The 18,140-nt window shown below is 40.6% G+C and overlaps 1 protein-coding gene and 1 long non-coding RNA gene across 2 annotated transcripts; one reads left to right on the top strand and one right to left on the bottom strand.

The window, feature by feature from the left end:
- Positions 1 to 963: 963 nt before the first annotated feature.
- Positions 964 to 12,930, bottom strand: LOC121697344 (CMP-N-acetylneuraminate-beta-galactosamide-alpha-2,3-sialyltransferase 2-like). Its single transcript, XM_042078839.1, has 6 exons — positions 12,925 to 12,930; positions 12,431 to 12,624; positions 10,758 to 10,937; positions 10,409 to 10,454; positions 9,074 to 9,193; positions 964 to 1,486 (listed from the first exon to the last, which is right to left on the bottom strand). Exons 1-6 carry the CDS (start codon positions 12,928 to 12,930, stop codon positions 1,322 to 1,324), a joined length of 711 nt encoding a protein of 236 aa, XP_041934773.1. The 3' UTR covers positions 964 to 1,321.
- Positions 12,931 to 16,377: 3,447 nt separating this feature from the next.
- LOC121692278 lies at positions 16,378 to 17,631 on the top strand. Its single transcript, XR_006025246.1, has 3 exons — positions 16,378 to 16,561; positions 17,380 to 17,469; positions 17,574 to 17,631. It is a non-coding gene; the product is annotated as an uncharacterized LOC121692278 (long non-coding RNA).
- The last annotated feature ends 509 nt before the right edge of the window (positions 17,632 to 18,140 follow it).

Below are 18,140 nucleotides of genomic sequence, written 5' to 3'. Positions count from 1 at the left end.
CGCACTATGGATACATACTTTTATTTGCACAGATGCGTTTCGGCGCGTGCAGTGCGGCCTCTCTCCTACTCTAAGTTTAGTTTACTGTTCCTGCATGGGAGAGGCTTCTGGTGTGGGGGCTGCTGCCTTGCTATCTCTCAGCCTGGGATTTTGTCTTGTTGTTTAGAGTTGGACTTTGTCTATTTTGTCTTGTTTGTTGTGACATGTCTTGATGTAATAAGTCCCTTTGGTTGGGCCAATTTTAAAAGGTGTTCCTATTTATTAGGATTTTGGGTCAGTGGTGGGTTTCTGTTCACCCCTAAAGGGCCACCTAAACCCTTTAATTCCTACTTACTGGTCTCATGAGATTATTTTTCTGCAGGTTGTTTTTTGTATGCTGACATTTCTTGTCTATAAGTCTTGTAACTGCAATACTTCATTGTAAGAGAGGCATCATTCAAATACTGGATTAGTTGATACTCCTAGTGACATTGAAATTGCTTTGCATCCTTAATTGAATAAAATTATAATATTTGTATTTTATAAAACTATAAGTGATTTTCTTTATATGATGACTGTAGGGAGTATTGCAACACACCAATGGGGATCTTTACGGTGAGTTCTCACAGAAGGTGATTTTGAATTGTCTTAGTGCATGACATTGCTTTGTTTAGAACCTGGGGGTGTATCCCCTCTTGATTATCATCATCAAAGGTTCTGTGGCTACTAGCCTATGCAATATAATGCATATTAAAGCAATACAATGCCATTCTTTTACCTTAAAATTAAGGCTTCAGACTCATTTTAATAACACACTGACTATACCGATGCATGCCATTCGTATTCGTTTTTTGAAAATGAAAAACAAATAACCAAATGTAGGCTACATGGACTGTGCACAATAATCAAGTGTAGGTTTCTGATATGCTGTCAAATTAAATGGGTGACACAGGACGCCAAGTTAACAGTATCAGATCTGTTTAATAATGTTGATAAAATAGAATTTTATCATCTGCCAAAGAGGAGAATTTAATAGATTAAAGAAACTGCATGTCTTTATACAATGTTTCCAGATTGCTTTTTACTTTATCTTAAACATGTTATAGGACCATACTGCAAGGGAATAACTGCAAATATCAACTCTTTACATGCTGAATTCTGAACCAGAGTGGTGATATCCCTTTTCCTTATGATGACAGAAAATAACTCTCTCTCTAAAGAACACAGTACAAAGGTATTGCATATACTACAACCCCAAATCAGAAAAAATTGGAATGTTGTGTAAAATGTGTAAAAAAAAAACTACTTGTGTAAAACAAAACTACTTCCAGATGAAAGGCCATCACCATCCTCGATACATTTCAATTTGGTGTCTTTTATCAAGCTCCCTGATCATGTCATACTCAAAAGTGCCTTGATGTTCACCAGTTTTAAAGGATGGATGTATCCTCTCAAAGTAGTGATCCCAGGTTCCATACTTGTCTGCTCCGAACCCAAACACTCTGACCTGAAAGGAGAGAAATGTGGTGAGTTGTCTGCACCTGCTGTCTGACGAACACATGATATATATTTATCCTGACTCACCAAATTCCTGCTTTGAGGGAAGAAGGCTAGATGCCAAAACACGTCGAAGCACTGTTTTTAAAATGGATCTGCCCTGTTACATAAAAGCATTTGAACTTTTTTGCCTTTAGATAGGTGTCTTGGTTTTGAAGTTTCTTCATTTTTGAAAGGTACAAGACCTAAATGAAGTATGGTTATTATTACAGGGCATGAAAATGCACTGTATTGTTATCACTAGGCTTCTTATGACCGCCGCTAGCGTAACTACGTAGCGGTCATATAGGGATTGTCAACGCCCCCCCCGCCTCCCCCCAGGAATCAAAGGAAGTTCACCTACAGTCTGATGCCTCTCCAAACGCAGAAACGAAGCACAATCACGCCATTAGCCTATACGTTAAGACACGTTAAGAAAAAAAGATTCATATTTTGCCGTAATCCAATGACACAAAAAAAATTAATAGGCCTAGAAGGGTTTTGGTGTATCTAGCCAGGCCTACGCAAATTCACCAGCCAGTTGTGGCATAAATTCCTATAGTTACCAAGCTGGGATTCACTTTAACCACACTAATGGAACGGCACTCTCACCAAAATTAGCAAGACTTATCGAAATAAGCCAGGTTTGGCCTTTAGCAAGGTTGATGGAATACCCCTCTGGTCCAACATGGACCATAAAAACATAACAAACTTTTCAAGCCTATCAACAACGAGACGTGCGTTTAGGAGCATTCCAACGGCAGGGGAAGGAGGGGGAGGGAGTAGCAAGCTAGCTCTGTGTTTTGTTTGAACGTCAACAGAAGTGACGTTACCCAAGCCAGGCCTACGCAAGGTATAGTGTATATGCACACTGCACCACTATGCCACTTTCTTTCTTACTTAGTCAAACAGAACTACCCAAGCCTTTTATTGGCCTGACTTTGTACTAGTATTTTATTGACTGTCTATGCACAATTTCAACCAAATTTTGCTGCTCTTATTTTTTCATTATTATATGTGCCCTCTTATTTACTTATTTACTTACTTTTTTGTTTACTTGAATGTTATGTTTGTCTGTGGACTTAAATTGGTAAAATATGTCTGGTCTTTGCCGTGGGATAGTGAGAAACGTAATTTCGATCTCTTTGTATGTCTGGAACATGTGAAGAAATTGACAATAAAGCTGACTTTGACTTTGACTTTGATCCAACACCGCTTAGAGCACCTTTAAAACCGTTTTTACTTTTCTTTTTTAAAAATGTGTTAGGTCCATATGTGTTTGTGCTATGTTGTGAATGTGAAAATGAACAGCTACCTCCTCTGTCAGCTCTAGCCACTGAAAAGAAATAAGCAGAGAAATCAGGCCAATAGCAAAAGCTCTTCAGTTTCACGTGGAATTGATTGAGCTCATTACTATTCATGAGCTCGCCCAGTTGAGACCGTGTCCACAGTTTTCGTAGGCAAGGATGGCTGAATGTCAACGGGCTTGTGCGCTATGCATGAATAGAACTTCAACAATGCATTTTGCCCAAGAACCCAGACTTGAGCATCAAATGGCTTAAGTTTATTTTTTGGAACGATGCCACAGGCTTTGCAAAAAGGTTGTTGTTGAAGCCTAGAGCAGTAGGCTACCATCGCGGCAGTCTACGACCAGTGCCCAGTCCGTAAGTAAAAAGTTATTGTCAACTCAAGGAAGTGCTATGTTATACATGTTTAATGCACTCGCTAGCCTAGCAGGTTTTATGCCCGTTTGGACAATACTACTGTAGCACTCGCTAGCCAAGCTTCATGCCATGTTCATGCCATGAAGCTAAAATTATTTGATAACAGCTACCATCGCGGCAGTCTACAACCAGTGCCCAGTCCTAAGTTCATGCCATGAAGCTAAAATTAGTTGATAACAGCTGTCATGTTATGGACGAAACCAACTAGCTGTTAGCCTATCAGAGTCAAGCAGCTTAGCTCATTGAATATGAGAACTGGCGTAAATCGAGCTGAGTCTTCCTGCAGGCTTTCTATACCACGCTAGAATGGCTTGAAACAAGGTAACCAAGGCATGTTTTCCACAAAAAATGTTAGAGTCCATGGTAGAACTTCAGACATTACCACAAAGTAATGAAATACGTGTGGCAGGGCACCTTTAATGAAATCAAAGTCTAGATGGCAAATAATTTCCTCCAGCTCAATAATGACAAAACAGAGGTGATATTTTTGGCCCCTCTCCTCATTTGTCAAACCACATGCAAGAAATTTGGGAATTATTTTTAACTCTGGGATGACATCATGCGGGGATGTCGTCCCATTGGTTAACGTCAAGTGAACTCGATTGAAAGAGAACAGGATTTATGGTAACAAGGACAATAAAGTTGGACAATGTCTCTGTCCAGGGTGCTGAACTGCACCCCACTGCACTGATTCTACAGTAATACGCTGCACATGCAGGGCCTATGCCGTAAATGTGGAGGGGTGATGAGTATTAGCATTGTGGTAACTGCAGTAAGATGTGAGTACTCATCACCTTATGCAGGCATCTGTGGTGGAAAAAACATACACACAAAAAGCTTTGAAAGCCTATTCAGGGGACAGTGCCACAAGGACACTAGTGTTGCATGGTGTATCGATACTAGAAAGGTATCACAATGCCTTCACGCAAAAGACGATACGATTTCCAACGTTTTTAGAATCGATACTTTATTAAAATAATAACGTTCTGTGTCTGTGTGTACTGCTCCCACTCTCCACGGTCCTTGCATGCATCTAGGCAAGTGGGCGTGTCAGGCATGCAGTGCTGAGTAAGTTAGTGCGCAGCCAACGTCAACATAGTTCTTTGCCAACAGTCCTTGGCTTGTGGATAAAACAAAAGGTGAAGTGAAATCTGGAACTATTTCAGATACATTTCAGGTACGCGGATAGTGAAGGCAAGCCATCAGGTATACAGAGGCCCATTTGTAAAATATGTTTCAAAACTTTTCAAAACTTGAGCAAAGCACCTAACCCCTCACTGCTCCCCGAGCACCGCTGTAGCAGGCAGCTCACTGCTCCGGGTTAGTGTGTGGTTCACCTCACTGTGTGCTGTGTATGGTTCAATAATTCACAGATTGGGATAAATGCAGAGACCAAATTTTCCTCACAGGATCAAAAGAGTGTATATATACCAATATATACATATACTTAAAAGCAGTAGGCTATGCATAGAACTTGGCTAAGCACCTCACAGACATATCCCAACATTTTTAAAGAGTTCAAAGAACGACAGGTTAACAAATAGGCTATACAAAACATTTCTTGGTGTTTTATGCCCCCAATGTTGTCTTCAAGGCAGTGCTGCCTGGAAGGTACTAGGGTGAGGCATGGGTTAAGGTTAGGGTTGGGGTTGGCTTTAGGATTAGGTGCCTTTAAGTCAGTGGTGGCAGCGCTGCCTGGAAGACGACGTTGGAGGCATAAAACACCATCGAGCATAGAAAACACCACTACATGATTAGTGCCAAGTTCATCTTTTCAGTTTTAGGGCGTTTTCACCCATACCTCATTTGGTCATGATCTTCGGACTTTTCAGTTTGCTCTGAACCAAAATTGTAGGTGAGAAAGGTGCCACGGACCACGGTCAAAAGACCAAAATTTGGTCCGACCTAAAGAGATGGTGTCAGTCCGGATCAAACTGAACCATGGTTCGGTTCGTTTGCAGTATGAAAACATTTTTTAGATGGTTCGGACTTTCGGACCAATTACAGGAAGTTGAGGCAACTAGCTACCAAATAACGGATAATAAATAGCCTAAAATGATCCGCGAATGCATACAGGGAGAGCAGGAGATCATATAGCCTAGCTATTTTAATTAGAATTTGAATTAGAAGTCTGACAAATTTGAGAGTCCATTAGAAAAAAATGCATTAAACTACCGACATTTACAACATTTTTGGAGAGGATGAGAGAGGAGAAAAAGCGGGAAAACCCACTGAATTGACATGTCAACGTCAGACGCATGCCTGTAAACAAACCAATCAAAGGGAGACGCAGCGCACGTAGGTGGTAACAACAGGATGCAGGGACGTCATGCAAAGTTCTTAAGTGCGTTAGAAAAATTGCAATGTGAAACCATTAACTAACCGGATCAAATGTATCCAATGTAACTAAACACGAACGTTGGTTCGGACCTTGGTCCAGACTTTCAGGTGTGAAAACGCCCTTAGTCTAGCCTAAGTGAAATGAGTATGATTTCCTGGGATAAAGTGAACATTCCTTCATCAGTGAATTTTGACGAGACATAACAACTGTGACCATAGTGAAAGTGCAATGTTCACGCAAGTCTCACATTACTATAACTTGCAAACGATCTATTTAATATTCGGTCAGTAGTACTGGTAATGTTGGTCATGGCATGTAGGCTGCAATTTGTTCAATAACTAGATGTACCGCAGAGCGGTACAAAATAAGACCGCCGCCCAGTCCAGCCCATTTTTTCCACAAAAATAAATCACGCTGAAAGGCCTATATGATTCTAACTGTCTCACTAAATTGCATTATCCACACTCAGTTCTCACTGATATCTGCTAGACAACAAGTACCAAAACATGATTAGTTCATAGATTTCACATGTAAAATTCATTTTATACAACCCTACCTCCATCTTGCCTGTTCATAATTCTGATAAATTCTTGAATTGTGTGCATGTGTGCATGTACATGTTTATGTTATGTGTGTGGGTGTGTGTATGTGTGTGTGTGTGTGCGTGCTTGTGTGTATGCCTGCGTATGTGCCTGTGCATGCAAGTGTACTGTGTGTGCATATGTCTACTGTGTGAGTATGTGCCATACGTATGATTACTGTGAATGTATGTGTGTGTGTGTGATCTGTTTGTGCACATGTGTGCACATGAAATTGGTTAACATGACCCCTGGAGGCAAACATATGGAAAAAAATGGTCATCCTAGTCCCTACAGTTCTCAAGATATTCACAGAGAACTGTGTCTGCCCTACCCTCCTTTCGGGGGGTCCAGTCCAGCGGGGGGGCTACAGATCAAAACGAAAAACGACGGTTCCATGCTATCCATGTGGGGTTACATGCCCACCAAGTTTTGTGTACCCCGGTCTTTCAGTGTCCCGGGAATCCTTGTTGGTGTACGGTCACTAAATGTACACATACATTATTTTATTGTAAGGCCCCCCATGAACGAAAGTACACAAAACTTGGCATGCATTCGGAGGATGTCATAATGATCCTACACTTTTCATTTTGTGCAGTTTTGACCTTGTCAGCCAGAGATATTGTGATGAAAACACCTCATTTTTTGCTTTTTAATTTTTAACTAGGTGGCGCTATACATGAAGTAAGTGGTAATGGGATGGGTTGACATGCCCCCTTAAGACCAACATACATAAAAAAGGTGGACCTCCTAGGCCCTACGGTTCTCGAGATATTCACAGAAAACTGTCTCCGGCCACCTACAGGCCAGTTGGTGTATAGTAACATAAATTAATTTATTGTGTGGCTCCCCATGAACGGAATTCCACGAAACTTGGCGTGCATACAGAGGGTGTCATAATGATCCTATTTCGTGCAGTTTTGACTATGTTAGGTCACAGATACCTGCGATTACAACACCTCATTTTTACTTTTTTGTGTTTAACTAGGTGGCGCTATACATGAAATGAGTGATTATGGAATGGGTTGACATGGCCCCATTGAGATCAACATACAAAAACAATGGTCCTCCTAAACCCTACGATTCTCGAGATATTCACAGAAAACTGTGTCTGCCCTACCCTCCTTTCGGTGGGTCCAGTCCAGCGGGGGGGCTACAGATCAAAACGAAAAACGATGGTTCCATGCTATCCATGTGGGGTTACATGCCCACCAAGTTTCGTGTACCCCGGTCTTTCAGTGTCCCGGGAATCATTGACGGAAATTTGGGCATGGGGGTGGGGTTGTATAAAATTAATTTTACATGTGAAATCTATGAACTAATCATGTTTTGGTACTTGTTGTCTAGCAGATAGCAGTGAGAATTGAGAGTGGCTAATGCAATTTAGTGAGACAGTTAGAATCATATAGGCCTTTCAGCGTGATTTATTTTTGTGGAAAAAATGTGCTGGACTGGGCGGCGGTCATATTTTGTACCACTCTGCGGTACATCTAGTTAGACATAATGTATTAATGCACACAGATATATTGCAACAGGTAATGGTGTAGGCCTATCTGACAAAGACCTGAGAGGTTGGAACGTCGTACTTGTACACTGGGAGCAAAGAAGACTATCTTCTAAAGATTAGGCCCCTCTGCATAGCATTCAGTGATTTGCATGCAGTAATTTCAACACTGACGTTGATCTAGCAAAGATGGAGCAAATTTAAAGGTACTTTATTGCCAAAACACAACACAATGTAAATGAACTACAACAAACAAAGGATAATTCCGGTATTTAGCACATCCAAAACAAACCAGAAAAGGGACTCAAAGTACTAAATACTGGAATTATCCTTTAATCATACACAAACTACTATTTTACTGACTATAAAAAATAATAATTATGTAGGAAGTTTAGAAGTTTAGAATTGACCTACAGAATTGACCTGCACACTACAAAACTGCACCAAATTCAACACAAATGACTCAATACTTTGGAGGAGGTCTGCGTCTTTCTTCCAGATATTTTACGATTTCGGTGTGGTATCGTATCAGTATCAAGCATCGAGTTAGGGCTGTAATGATATGCTATTCGAAACCGAAATTGCAACACTCATATACACAAACCTGTGTCGCGGTGTGAAAGGGCAGAATCGCGACACACCCTTTCTAGACTTTTACACGCAGCGCTTTGCAGCTTAGATAGATAGATAGATAGATAGATAGATAGATACTTTATTGATCCCCAAGGGGAAATTCAAATTCACGGCCGCATAAGCAACACTCATCTCCCGCTTTACTTACCGGTAGCCTACATTGTCCAAAAATAAATAAATAAATAAAAAAAATTCGTACCTCTCTTGCTCTCATTGTAGACTATGCGTGCAACTTTACCAAACAGTATAGAGGTAAACTCCCCTCACATATTTGTTTAAAACTCTTGCATTCAAGTTGACTGATCATCTCAATACCAATGTTTCCCAAAAGTGCCTGTCCCAAGGAGAACAAGTATTACCTTGAAACTTAATTAAACACACATGGGGAAACTGAACAGTCCAACCAGTAGACTATGATAAGCTAGCCAACTATGCTACTTTGTTTACAATTTCCAGACTTCAACCAGACAGCTGAATTAAAGAGGTAGAGTTGTAATAGAAATAGTAGGCCTAGGCTATAGGCTGTATACAGGGTGCTGTCATAAATATCATAAATTCAGTATTCTCTCTTTTTATATCAGGATATAAAATAATCAAAAATCGTGATAGGCCTACAAACCGAATTGTGAGGTTGGTGTATCGTTACAGCCCTAATCGAGATGTGTATGGCAATTATTGTATCGAAGTCATAATTTTGGTACAACACTAAAGGACACTATACAGACCCTTTAGCTCACATGCTGTACTCACCTCAGCACATAAAATAGTGATAGCTCACCTGGTCACAGATGTGAAGAGCAAAAACAACAGCCAAAAAGCCAGTAGATGGTTGGGGGCCTTGTTTTTTTAGCCAGGCCTCATGGACATACTGCATGAAACTGGGGTTGAAAACCATCACCTGAGAGACCAGGAAAGCATCAACGTTATTTGAGTCATGTTAGACCCTTCACGTATCAATTTAAACCAAATAGTTCACATAGGTTATTCCCAGGTTGTAGCAATTGAGAGACTACAAACTACAAGGCTGATGTAGTAAAATGAATAACATAGAACTGTGACAACAAAATGAAAGAAAGGAACTAAAACGTAACATGTTTCTTTGTAACCTTTATGGTAGTCACATAAAACACGGAAGTTATTCTCAAATAACATATCGGTATTATGTTTTGTACTTTTAGGGGCCCTACAATCTGTGAATCATAAAGGGATGCAATTATGTAAGGAGGAATAGGCTAATTACCAATAACAATGTGCTAATCTATACTAATGACTTGATATCTCATCACCACTCAAAATGTTCAAGTATGCAGATGACACCACCATCATTGGCCCCATAAATGATAATGATGAGTCTCTATACCGCAAAGAGTTCAACTGGGCTGTAGACTGGTGCGGCACAACAAGCTCCATCTCAATGCCTTAAAAACTAATGAAATAGTTGTGGATTTGAGGAGAAGGCCTAACACCATTGCCCCAGTTATTATCTGTGACCAGTCCATAGCCTTGACAGACTCCTTTAAATTCCTTGGCTTGGATACCACCAACATTGTGGTGTGGCAATAAAAAGTATCTATCTATAGATCTAATATTTATCTTCTGATTACTGTAGTCTCTCTTTTATCCTTCCTTCACTGTGTCTTGTATTACCCTTCTCATTAAATTTGATGTGGAAGGGACAAGTCATAGTCAACACAATGTATGGAAATGTGAGTGTGTGTATGTCTGATTGGAGTTCCTCGTCCGTGTAGTTTGCGAAAACTATGAAAGGCATTTTAAAACATGCTGATGTATGGAACACAATGTATGGAAATGTGAGTGCATTGAGCTATGGAAGGATGCCATGATGCGTTCTTCCGCAGGAAAATGTTTCGTCCAATTTTTTGTAACGTGGTGCAACAATGCATTTCATACCACGTATGTCTGATGGGAGTTCCTCATCCGTGTAGTTTGCGAAAACTATGAAAGGCACTTCAAAACATGCCTTGTCAACTGTGTTCACATAGCTTGCGTAGACTATGAATCAGGCCTAACATTTGTTAAGTCATCTTGATTTCAACCAACAAGGAATATATTGTGGAAATAATGGTGGAAATGAAGATTAATCATAACTCACCATGCTTGTATTTGCTTTTATTGTTGACTTCACGTGTGTGTATGTACTAGGGGATATAAGCAAATGAGATTATCACTCACATGTTATGTTCAATTTATCACTTTCAGTAAATTGTCGGCATACAGTACTTTAATGATGTGTCTTAATGTAATCCTGCATGTTATTTAAGGCCTCCACAAAATACAAACTTTGGACAACAATAAACTGCATGGAGACATTTTCATGTGTTTCAGAAATTGCGCTTCTTTGTGGGACACATAGAGCACATAAAGTACATTGTTACATATGTCCATGTTGTAGTAAATAAAGTGCAAATATAATAAATAATCATTTTGCCAGAACTTCTTACTGTCTGACACGGTGTGTGGTGAAGACATTTAACAGCCATTCCAGATCCAGGGGCTTGAAAGCAACTAGCACCAGGTGAGTAGAGTTGTCGACATCAACAGCACTTTCAGGATAAATGATGCGATGTGTAGTTTTTGATCCCACATCCTGCTCGAAGCCTTTGGTAGGACCTTTATTTATCCTACATGTACAATGATATGTGAAGAGAATTCGAGAGGAAAAGCTTTTTTCTTAGGGTTAGGGTTAAAGAAGTTGGACACAGTCATGACTTATTAACTCATTGAATGCCAAGCTGTTTTCGGGAGCTTTTTCCTAGAGTGCCAGCAATCTAGACCATTGTTGATGATTTTTGTACAGCCACAGCATATATTCTGTGTTATAGCTATGAACACATACAATGGCTCGTTTAAAAGGTGAGACTTTAAGCTCTCGGTGGGTGCAAACCGTGTATTTCTACACGCCTCTGTTCCTGAGAAATCCCAAGCTAAACAGTGGCTAGTTTTCATCAAAATCGCTGTTTTTTTTCTAGAAATGGAGATATAACGTCTTTCATGAAATATGAAGTGTTGCCTGTTACTTACTTGTGTAAACTTTCCGGGAAGTGATCAGCGAGACCTGGCGAGACTGCCACATAGTGATAGACCCACGAAAATGGCCTGGTTTTGATATGACGTGCATGCGTCACTGATGCTATACACTAATGATGTCCAGATTGTCCAAATGTCCAGATTGTGCGTTTTCATGAGTTTTCGATCGTCATATATTTCATTTCCATTCATCACAGAGTTCCCAAAATCACATATAAGGTGTGTTAGAGAGTCTAGTTTCGTATTTTTTTTAAAAAGAGCTAAAAACGTAATATTACGTTTTTGCCACTCAACGCATGGCACTCAATGAGTTAAAAGACAGCTGATGGGAAATAAACAGACCTCTTATGAGCCATAATCGGCTACTTGGCTATTTATATCATTCCACTCACTCACATTGATGTCATTCACTCACTTTAAGACATTACTCTAATTTTAATGAGGCACAATATGGCAAATAACGAGCTAAGTTCAGCACACATGGACTAAAGCTAATGGGCAGTGGAATTGATTTAATAGAAAGTCATGATTCATGAAATCTGATCAAAACTAAATATCAGCATTCTGTAAAGACAAAACTGTTTGTTTGACACTGATCTGATACACCTGCTCAGTTCGGCCCGTTTCACACTGGGAACGTGGCGCAAATGTCGCTTGTCTGTTGCGTGTCAGTTGCGTGCCGGCTGCGTGGCGTTTTCTACATGTATGTCTTTGCTTACCAGACGCGTGTCTGATGCAGCGATGCCGCGGCCTCTCTGCCAATTAAACCGTCTCTTTTTCTCACATAATTTTTTTTCTTCACTGTTTTAAATGGAAGCGCTTCCAACACGCTTGCGTGGCATGTAAAAAATTGGCGTGAGTCCTATTCCTGGCATGCACGCATTTTCGGCGCGGCTCGAGCCGCGTCTGAGACGTGCATGTCACGCAGGCGGTGTGCAAGGTCTAACCTGTTAACACGGGAGCCGAAGTAAAAACGGACACGCTCACGCAGCTGACACGCTCACGCCACGCACCCGGTGTGAAACGGGCCTTATGATGCTACCATCACTCCCCCACACACACATACACACCCCACCCCCTTCTTTACCTGATGACAAAATCACTGGCATCGATCAGACGTCCGTAGTGAGACTTCTTCAGATTCCCAGAGTTGCCCACCACAGAGCACACCCTGCAGCGGTCGGGACTTGTATCCCTATAATACTCCTTATCAGGAATGATTTGGAACAACTTTTCCACAACCTCTCCGTAGTTGGGCTGTCCTTGAAGATGCTGTAACCGCTGTCAAAAAGACATACACAACATCCTAAACCATGACATCTACAAGTTTCCAATTCATTCATCATTAACATCCTTTTAATTGAGATGTTTAAACCTTGAATCAGAGGAACCAGGATCCACATGAAAGTTACGAGGGGAAAACCAATGATTCATTTTTGAGGACGTTCCAAGACTTCATGTATGCCTTCCCATTCACTTGAATAGGGAAATAGCTGCCCGATAACTGCCCAAAATGTGTTGCAGGATGACTGCCAAGTGGGGAACTTGCCTAAATGGACTTTTGGACCTATAAGGATTAACCAACATCTCCGGTCGCACAACTAACATCACATGGTCTAAACAGCCTCAGTGATTGGTTTCAGGGGACATAACAGCAACAGGCCTGACAAACCTGCTTTGCATAGTTCACCTCACCATTATGCAAAATGTGAAAGATTTTTGGGATAGGCTGGGCAAATTTGGAAATGTCACATATGTACCTTCCATATAATTATTATGACCGCCGCACAGCGAAGCGGCGGTCATATAGGTTTAGTCAGATTTTTTTTTTTTTTTTTTTCGCATGCCCAAATTTCCGTCAATGATTCCCGGGACACTGAAAGACCGGGGTACACGAAACTTGGTGGGCATGTAACCCCACATGGATAGCATGGAACCATCGTTTTTCCCGCTGGACTGGACCCCCCGAAAGGAGGGTAGGGCAGACACAGTTGTCTGTGAATATCTCGAAAACCGTAGGGTTTAGGAGGACCATTTTTTTTTTGTATGTTGATCTCAAGGGGCCATGTCAACCCATTCCATAACCACTCATTTCATGTATAGCGCCACCTAGTTAAACACAAAAAAGTAAAAATGAGGTGTTGTAATTGAAGGTATCTGTGACCTAACATAGTCAAAACTGCACGAAATTGGAAGTGTAGGATCATTATGACACCCTCTGTATGAACGCCAAGTTTTGTGGAATTCCGTTCATGGGGGGCCACACAATAAATTCATTTATGTTACTATACACCAACTGGCCTGTAGGTGGCCGGAGACAGTTTTCTGTGAATATCTCGAGAACCGTAGGGCCTAGGAGGTCCACCTTTTGTATGTATGTTGGTCTTAAGGGGGCATGTCAACCCATCCCATTACCACTTATTTCATGTATAGCACCACCTAGTTAAAAATTAAAAAGCAAAAAATTAGGTGTTTTCATCACAATATCTCTCGCTGACAAGGTCAAAACTGCACGAAATTAAAAGTGTAGGATCATTATGACACCCTCCGAATGCATGCCAAGTTTTGTGTACTTTCGTTCATGGGGGGCCTTACAATAAAATAATTTATGTGTACATTTAGTGACGTACACCAACAAGGATTCCCGGGACACTGAAAGACCGGGGTACACAAAACTTGGTGGGCATGTACCCCCACATGGATAGCATGGAACCGTCATTCTTCGTTTTGATCTGTAGCCCCCCCCCCCCGCTGGACTGGACCCCCTGAAAGGAGGGTAGGGCAGACACAGTTCTCTGTGAATATCTTGAGAACTGTAGGGCCTAGGATGACCAATTTTTTCCGTATGTTTGCCTCCAGGGGTCATGTTAACCCATTCCATGTGCACACATGTGCATAAACAGATACACACGCACACACATACATTTACAGTAATCATACGTATGACACATACTCACACAGTAGACATATGTACGCATGCATGCACATGCACAAACACACATACGCAGGCAAACACACAAGCACGCACATACACACACACACACACACACCCACACACATAAACATAAATTTGTACACGCACACATGCACACAATTCAAGAATTTTTCCCGTCATCTACTCCCTGAATTTTTGGTCATTGATACCCGGGACACCGAACCACCGGGGTACATGAAATTTGGTGGGTATGTAGCCCCACTAGACTTTAAATAAATATTCATTATCATCATCATGGCTGCATTTTCAGTATTGGCGATAAGTAGTCGTTTGTCCACTAGATGGCGCATCGTTGCAATGAGACGTAATTTTGTTGGAAGTTAAAAGTGGGTTGGAAAAAACAATGGACGCTTCCTACAAGGACTGTAATTTACCGCAGCGAACATCTAATAAGGATAGGACGATGTTCACATGAAGTGTAATTCCCATTTCTTCTTGAAGCCGAAATAAATCTGAGGATGTTTATCGGACATGCTTGGTTTTTACTGCAGGTACGTTAATCTTGTAATATCAATAAGGACCTAGGTAATGTTACCGTTAGCGTTGGTTGAGTGATGGAGGCCCATTTGATTGATTGCATTTGTAGAAAACTATAAATGCGGTTATACCAAGCAAATTGATAGCAGCACTGTTTGTATCTTTCGACTGTCATTGATTGCACGTGCTACAAAATCATTCTGTGCAATGGAAGATTTACCAACGTTACACCGGTCTGATACAGTTTTGCCTATACATGAGTGAGACTGAGACGCCTGTTTATTTTGTTTTAAGTGCGTGCAGGGTGTGAGAGGGAAATCGATGTGCTTTGATTCCAGCTTGGTAGTTGTAGTCTGTGAAATTAAAAAGCACGTGTGTGTGAAGTATCCAAACAATGACACCTTCATTTCATTATGGCTGCTTTAGCAACACACCTTAAGCTACTGTGTAGTGGGTCCCATTTAGAAGTGGCTACTTCATTCGCGCTTTCCTTGACTCATGGAGCTGCGTGAATGTTATTACAACTTTTCGCCACGATATGGCAGTTTAAGTCGGGTGCCTATGGACTAGGCTGGGTGAACCCAGCCTGATCTGCCCGCTATTTATTTTTTGATTTCTTAAAAGATTGAGCTTGGTCTGATGATGAAAGCCAGACTAGCCATGGACCTCAGTTACACAATGCAAGGGAACATGAATCAGCCTATATTTGCACGAACAATAACGGACAAAAGCTCTTCAACTTTGGCCCGTTAAAATGTGTATGAACAGTCTAGCGACGCATTTCATCAAGGCCCATTTGGACATGTCAGTTATTTGCACCACTGGTTAGATGTAAAACAGCATTTCGTTTCAGACTACTGTTACTAAGTATCCAAACAATGACACCTTCATTTCATTATGGCTGCTTTAGCAACACACCTTAAGCTACTGTGTAGTGGGTCCCATTTAGAAGTGGCTACTTCATTCGCGCTTTCCTTGACTCATGGAGCTGCGTGAATGTTATTACAACTTTTCGCCACGATATGACAGTTTAAGTCCGCTTGATACTGTAAGGCGTAAACCATTGGTTTCCAAAGGAGATTTTATTTGTGTCGCCAGCATAGCCTATTGACAATTTATGTTGTAAATAGGCCTACCTTATAATCCTACCTGTAGCTTAGGGAAGCTAACAGCTTTCTATTAGGATCTAGTTTGTTAGTTACCGTTTTGTCATAACATTGTTATTGTTTTTGATAGCTGTTGAAAACGGCATGGAACTGACAGAGATGTTTTTGTTTATAAATACATAAAAATAAATAAATAAATAAATAAATAACATTATGCTGATACCTTTTGCTTTTCCCAAATACAATGTAGCCTACAGGCAGGGCCGGCCCGACGCATAAGCGAACTAAGCGGCTGCTTGGGGCCCCCAATCGAGTTTCTTTTTTTTTTTTTACATAATAAATAACGTAAACAAGTGACATCAATGAATGAATAAATGAAACAATTAATAATTCAAAACAAGAAAATTCTGATTTCATGATAAACATGCCTGCCTACCTCTACTGTGTCTGCCAGCCTTTGAGTCACGCGCATAAACTAGACACCTCGGGTGCATAGACAATTCGTGCAGACACTGCATCAAGTTCAAAAATCGGAAGAGACGGCAATGTTAAGACAAGTCACAAAAAAGCACGTATCCCTCTGGTGCCGAAAACAGAAAGAAGAAAATGACAGAGGAGGAGAAAAACGAGCAAGATACAGGTATGTTTGCATGATTATTTACAGTATGTTTTGTGCTTGAGGTAGCTAGCTAGCTGTCATGATCTAATATAAGCCATCACCAGAGCTAAATCCCCGCCATCAACAGAGAAATGTCTCCCATTAATATACATTTATCTAGGTGTATTTTAGATGTCAAGGATATTGGGATTGTTTTGGATGTTCAATCAAGCATGTTCCCTATAGCCAAAGGTGGGCTTATGTTGTAAATTGAAGTTAGCTAGCTGACTGAAGTGGACATTAGCACTACAGTAGCTACATGAAAACGTAGCTGAAGGCAAATTTACCACAGAGGGATTGTTTCTGATTTCGCACTTGAAAGTGTTGATAGTTTATTACTGTTCTATAATATGTGACATAGTGGTAAGTCTGATAGCAACAGCAGGCTAAGCCCAGGCTCCCAGTCCCAACCCCAACCCACTGACTAGCACGACTCTGGGCATCGGTAACGTTCCAGCTTCATAGGCAAAGATGGAACAGTGCGTGCGCTCTGCTCGATCTTTGGAGAGAGATTGTAGTGTTTGAGAAAATATACCATGTTGGGTGGGGAGACTTCTGTGATGAAAATAGACTTTTTGATTAAGATAGTGGCAAGTGATGTAGCGGTGCTACCCTAATATTTAGGCTGCAGTAGATCACCATGTTAAGCGTTCACTATACGGCAATTATGCCTCATTTGCCAATAGAATATGAATTGTTAGATGTGGAATTGCTTGTTGATGAGTGTAAGTAATGATAGCAAAATAAACTCATTCTGCTCGATCAAATATGCACTTATGCAATATTTTAATTTTTTTCAGGGACACTGTTAAAATACTTTGGAGCACATCTCTACCTCTACCTAACTCTACCTCATCAAGTGTCTGCCTCCATGGCTGATGACACAGAAGGTGAGGTTTTCTTGATGGCAAATGGTTACATACACTGTTAATATGACATGACACATTTAACATAGTTGTTTTTATTTATTTATGTATTTATTTAATCATTGCAGATTCGTCCACTGCAGAGTTGCAGATGCCTGAAAGCCAGGAACTAAGTAGGAATAAGTATCTATTTTTTGGGACATTTTAATTTTTATTATTAATGTTTGTCTATTTTGGTTTTATTTTGTAGTTGAAGATTGCTCATTTAATGCACATTTGCGGATTTATTCTGCAAATCTGTTGAAAAACAAGTCAATAAACTGGTGTACTTGTTTACAACAAATACAAATGCTGTTGTATTTTGTTATTTGTCAATTCAACTTCAGTAAACCACCTTTAGTGCTTCACTTTGAATATGAATGTTTCAAATAAATCTGTGATTTTAGTACCCTCTAAGATTAAAAGGTGACAGGGTTGGTGTAAATAACAACTATATTAATACATTGGTTTACCAAGCACATGGGGCCAGAAGTCTAGAGCGGAGCCCCAAAACATTTTTGGCATGTGAGCAAGGATGGATTACTGAATGAGCCTACCGAGTCCTTATGCATCTGTGTCCAGGGGGACAGTAGTTCATAATCAGTCACTGTATTAATACATAACCTAACTGTATTAATTTATAATATGACATTATA

The sequence above is a fragment of the Alosa sapidissima genome, chromosome 2 (assembly GCF_018492685.1).
Source record: "Alosa sapidissima isolate fAloSap1 chromosome 2, fAloSap1.pri, whole genome shotgun sequence".
Taxonomy (NCBI): Eukaryota; Metazoa; Chordata; class Actinopteri; order Clupeiformes; family Clupeidae; genus Alosa; species Alosa sapidissima.
Note: the sequence above shows the minus strand (reverse complement) of the source record. Positions and strands in the feature narration are given on the sequence as shown.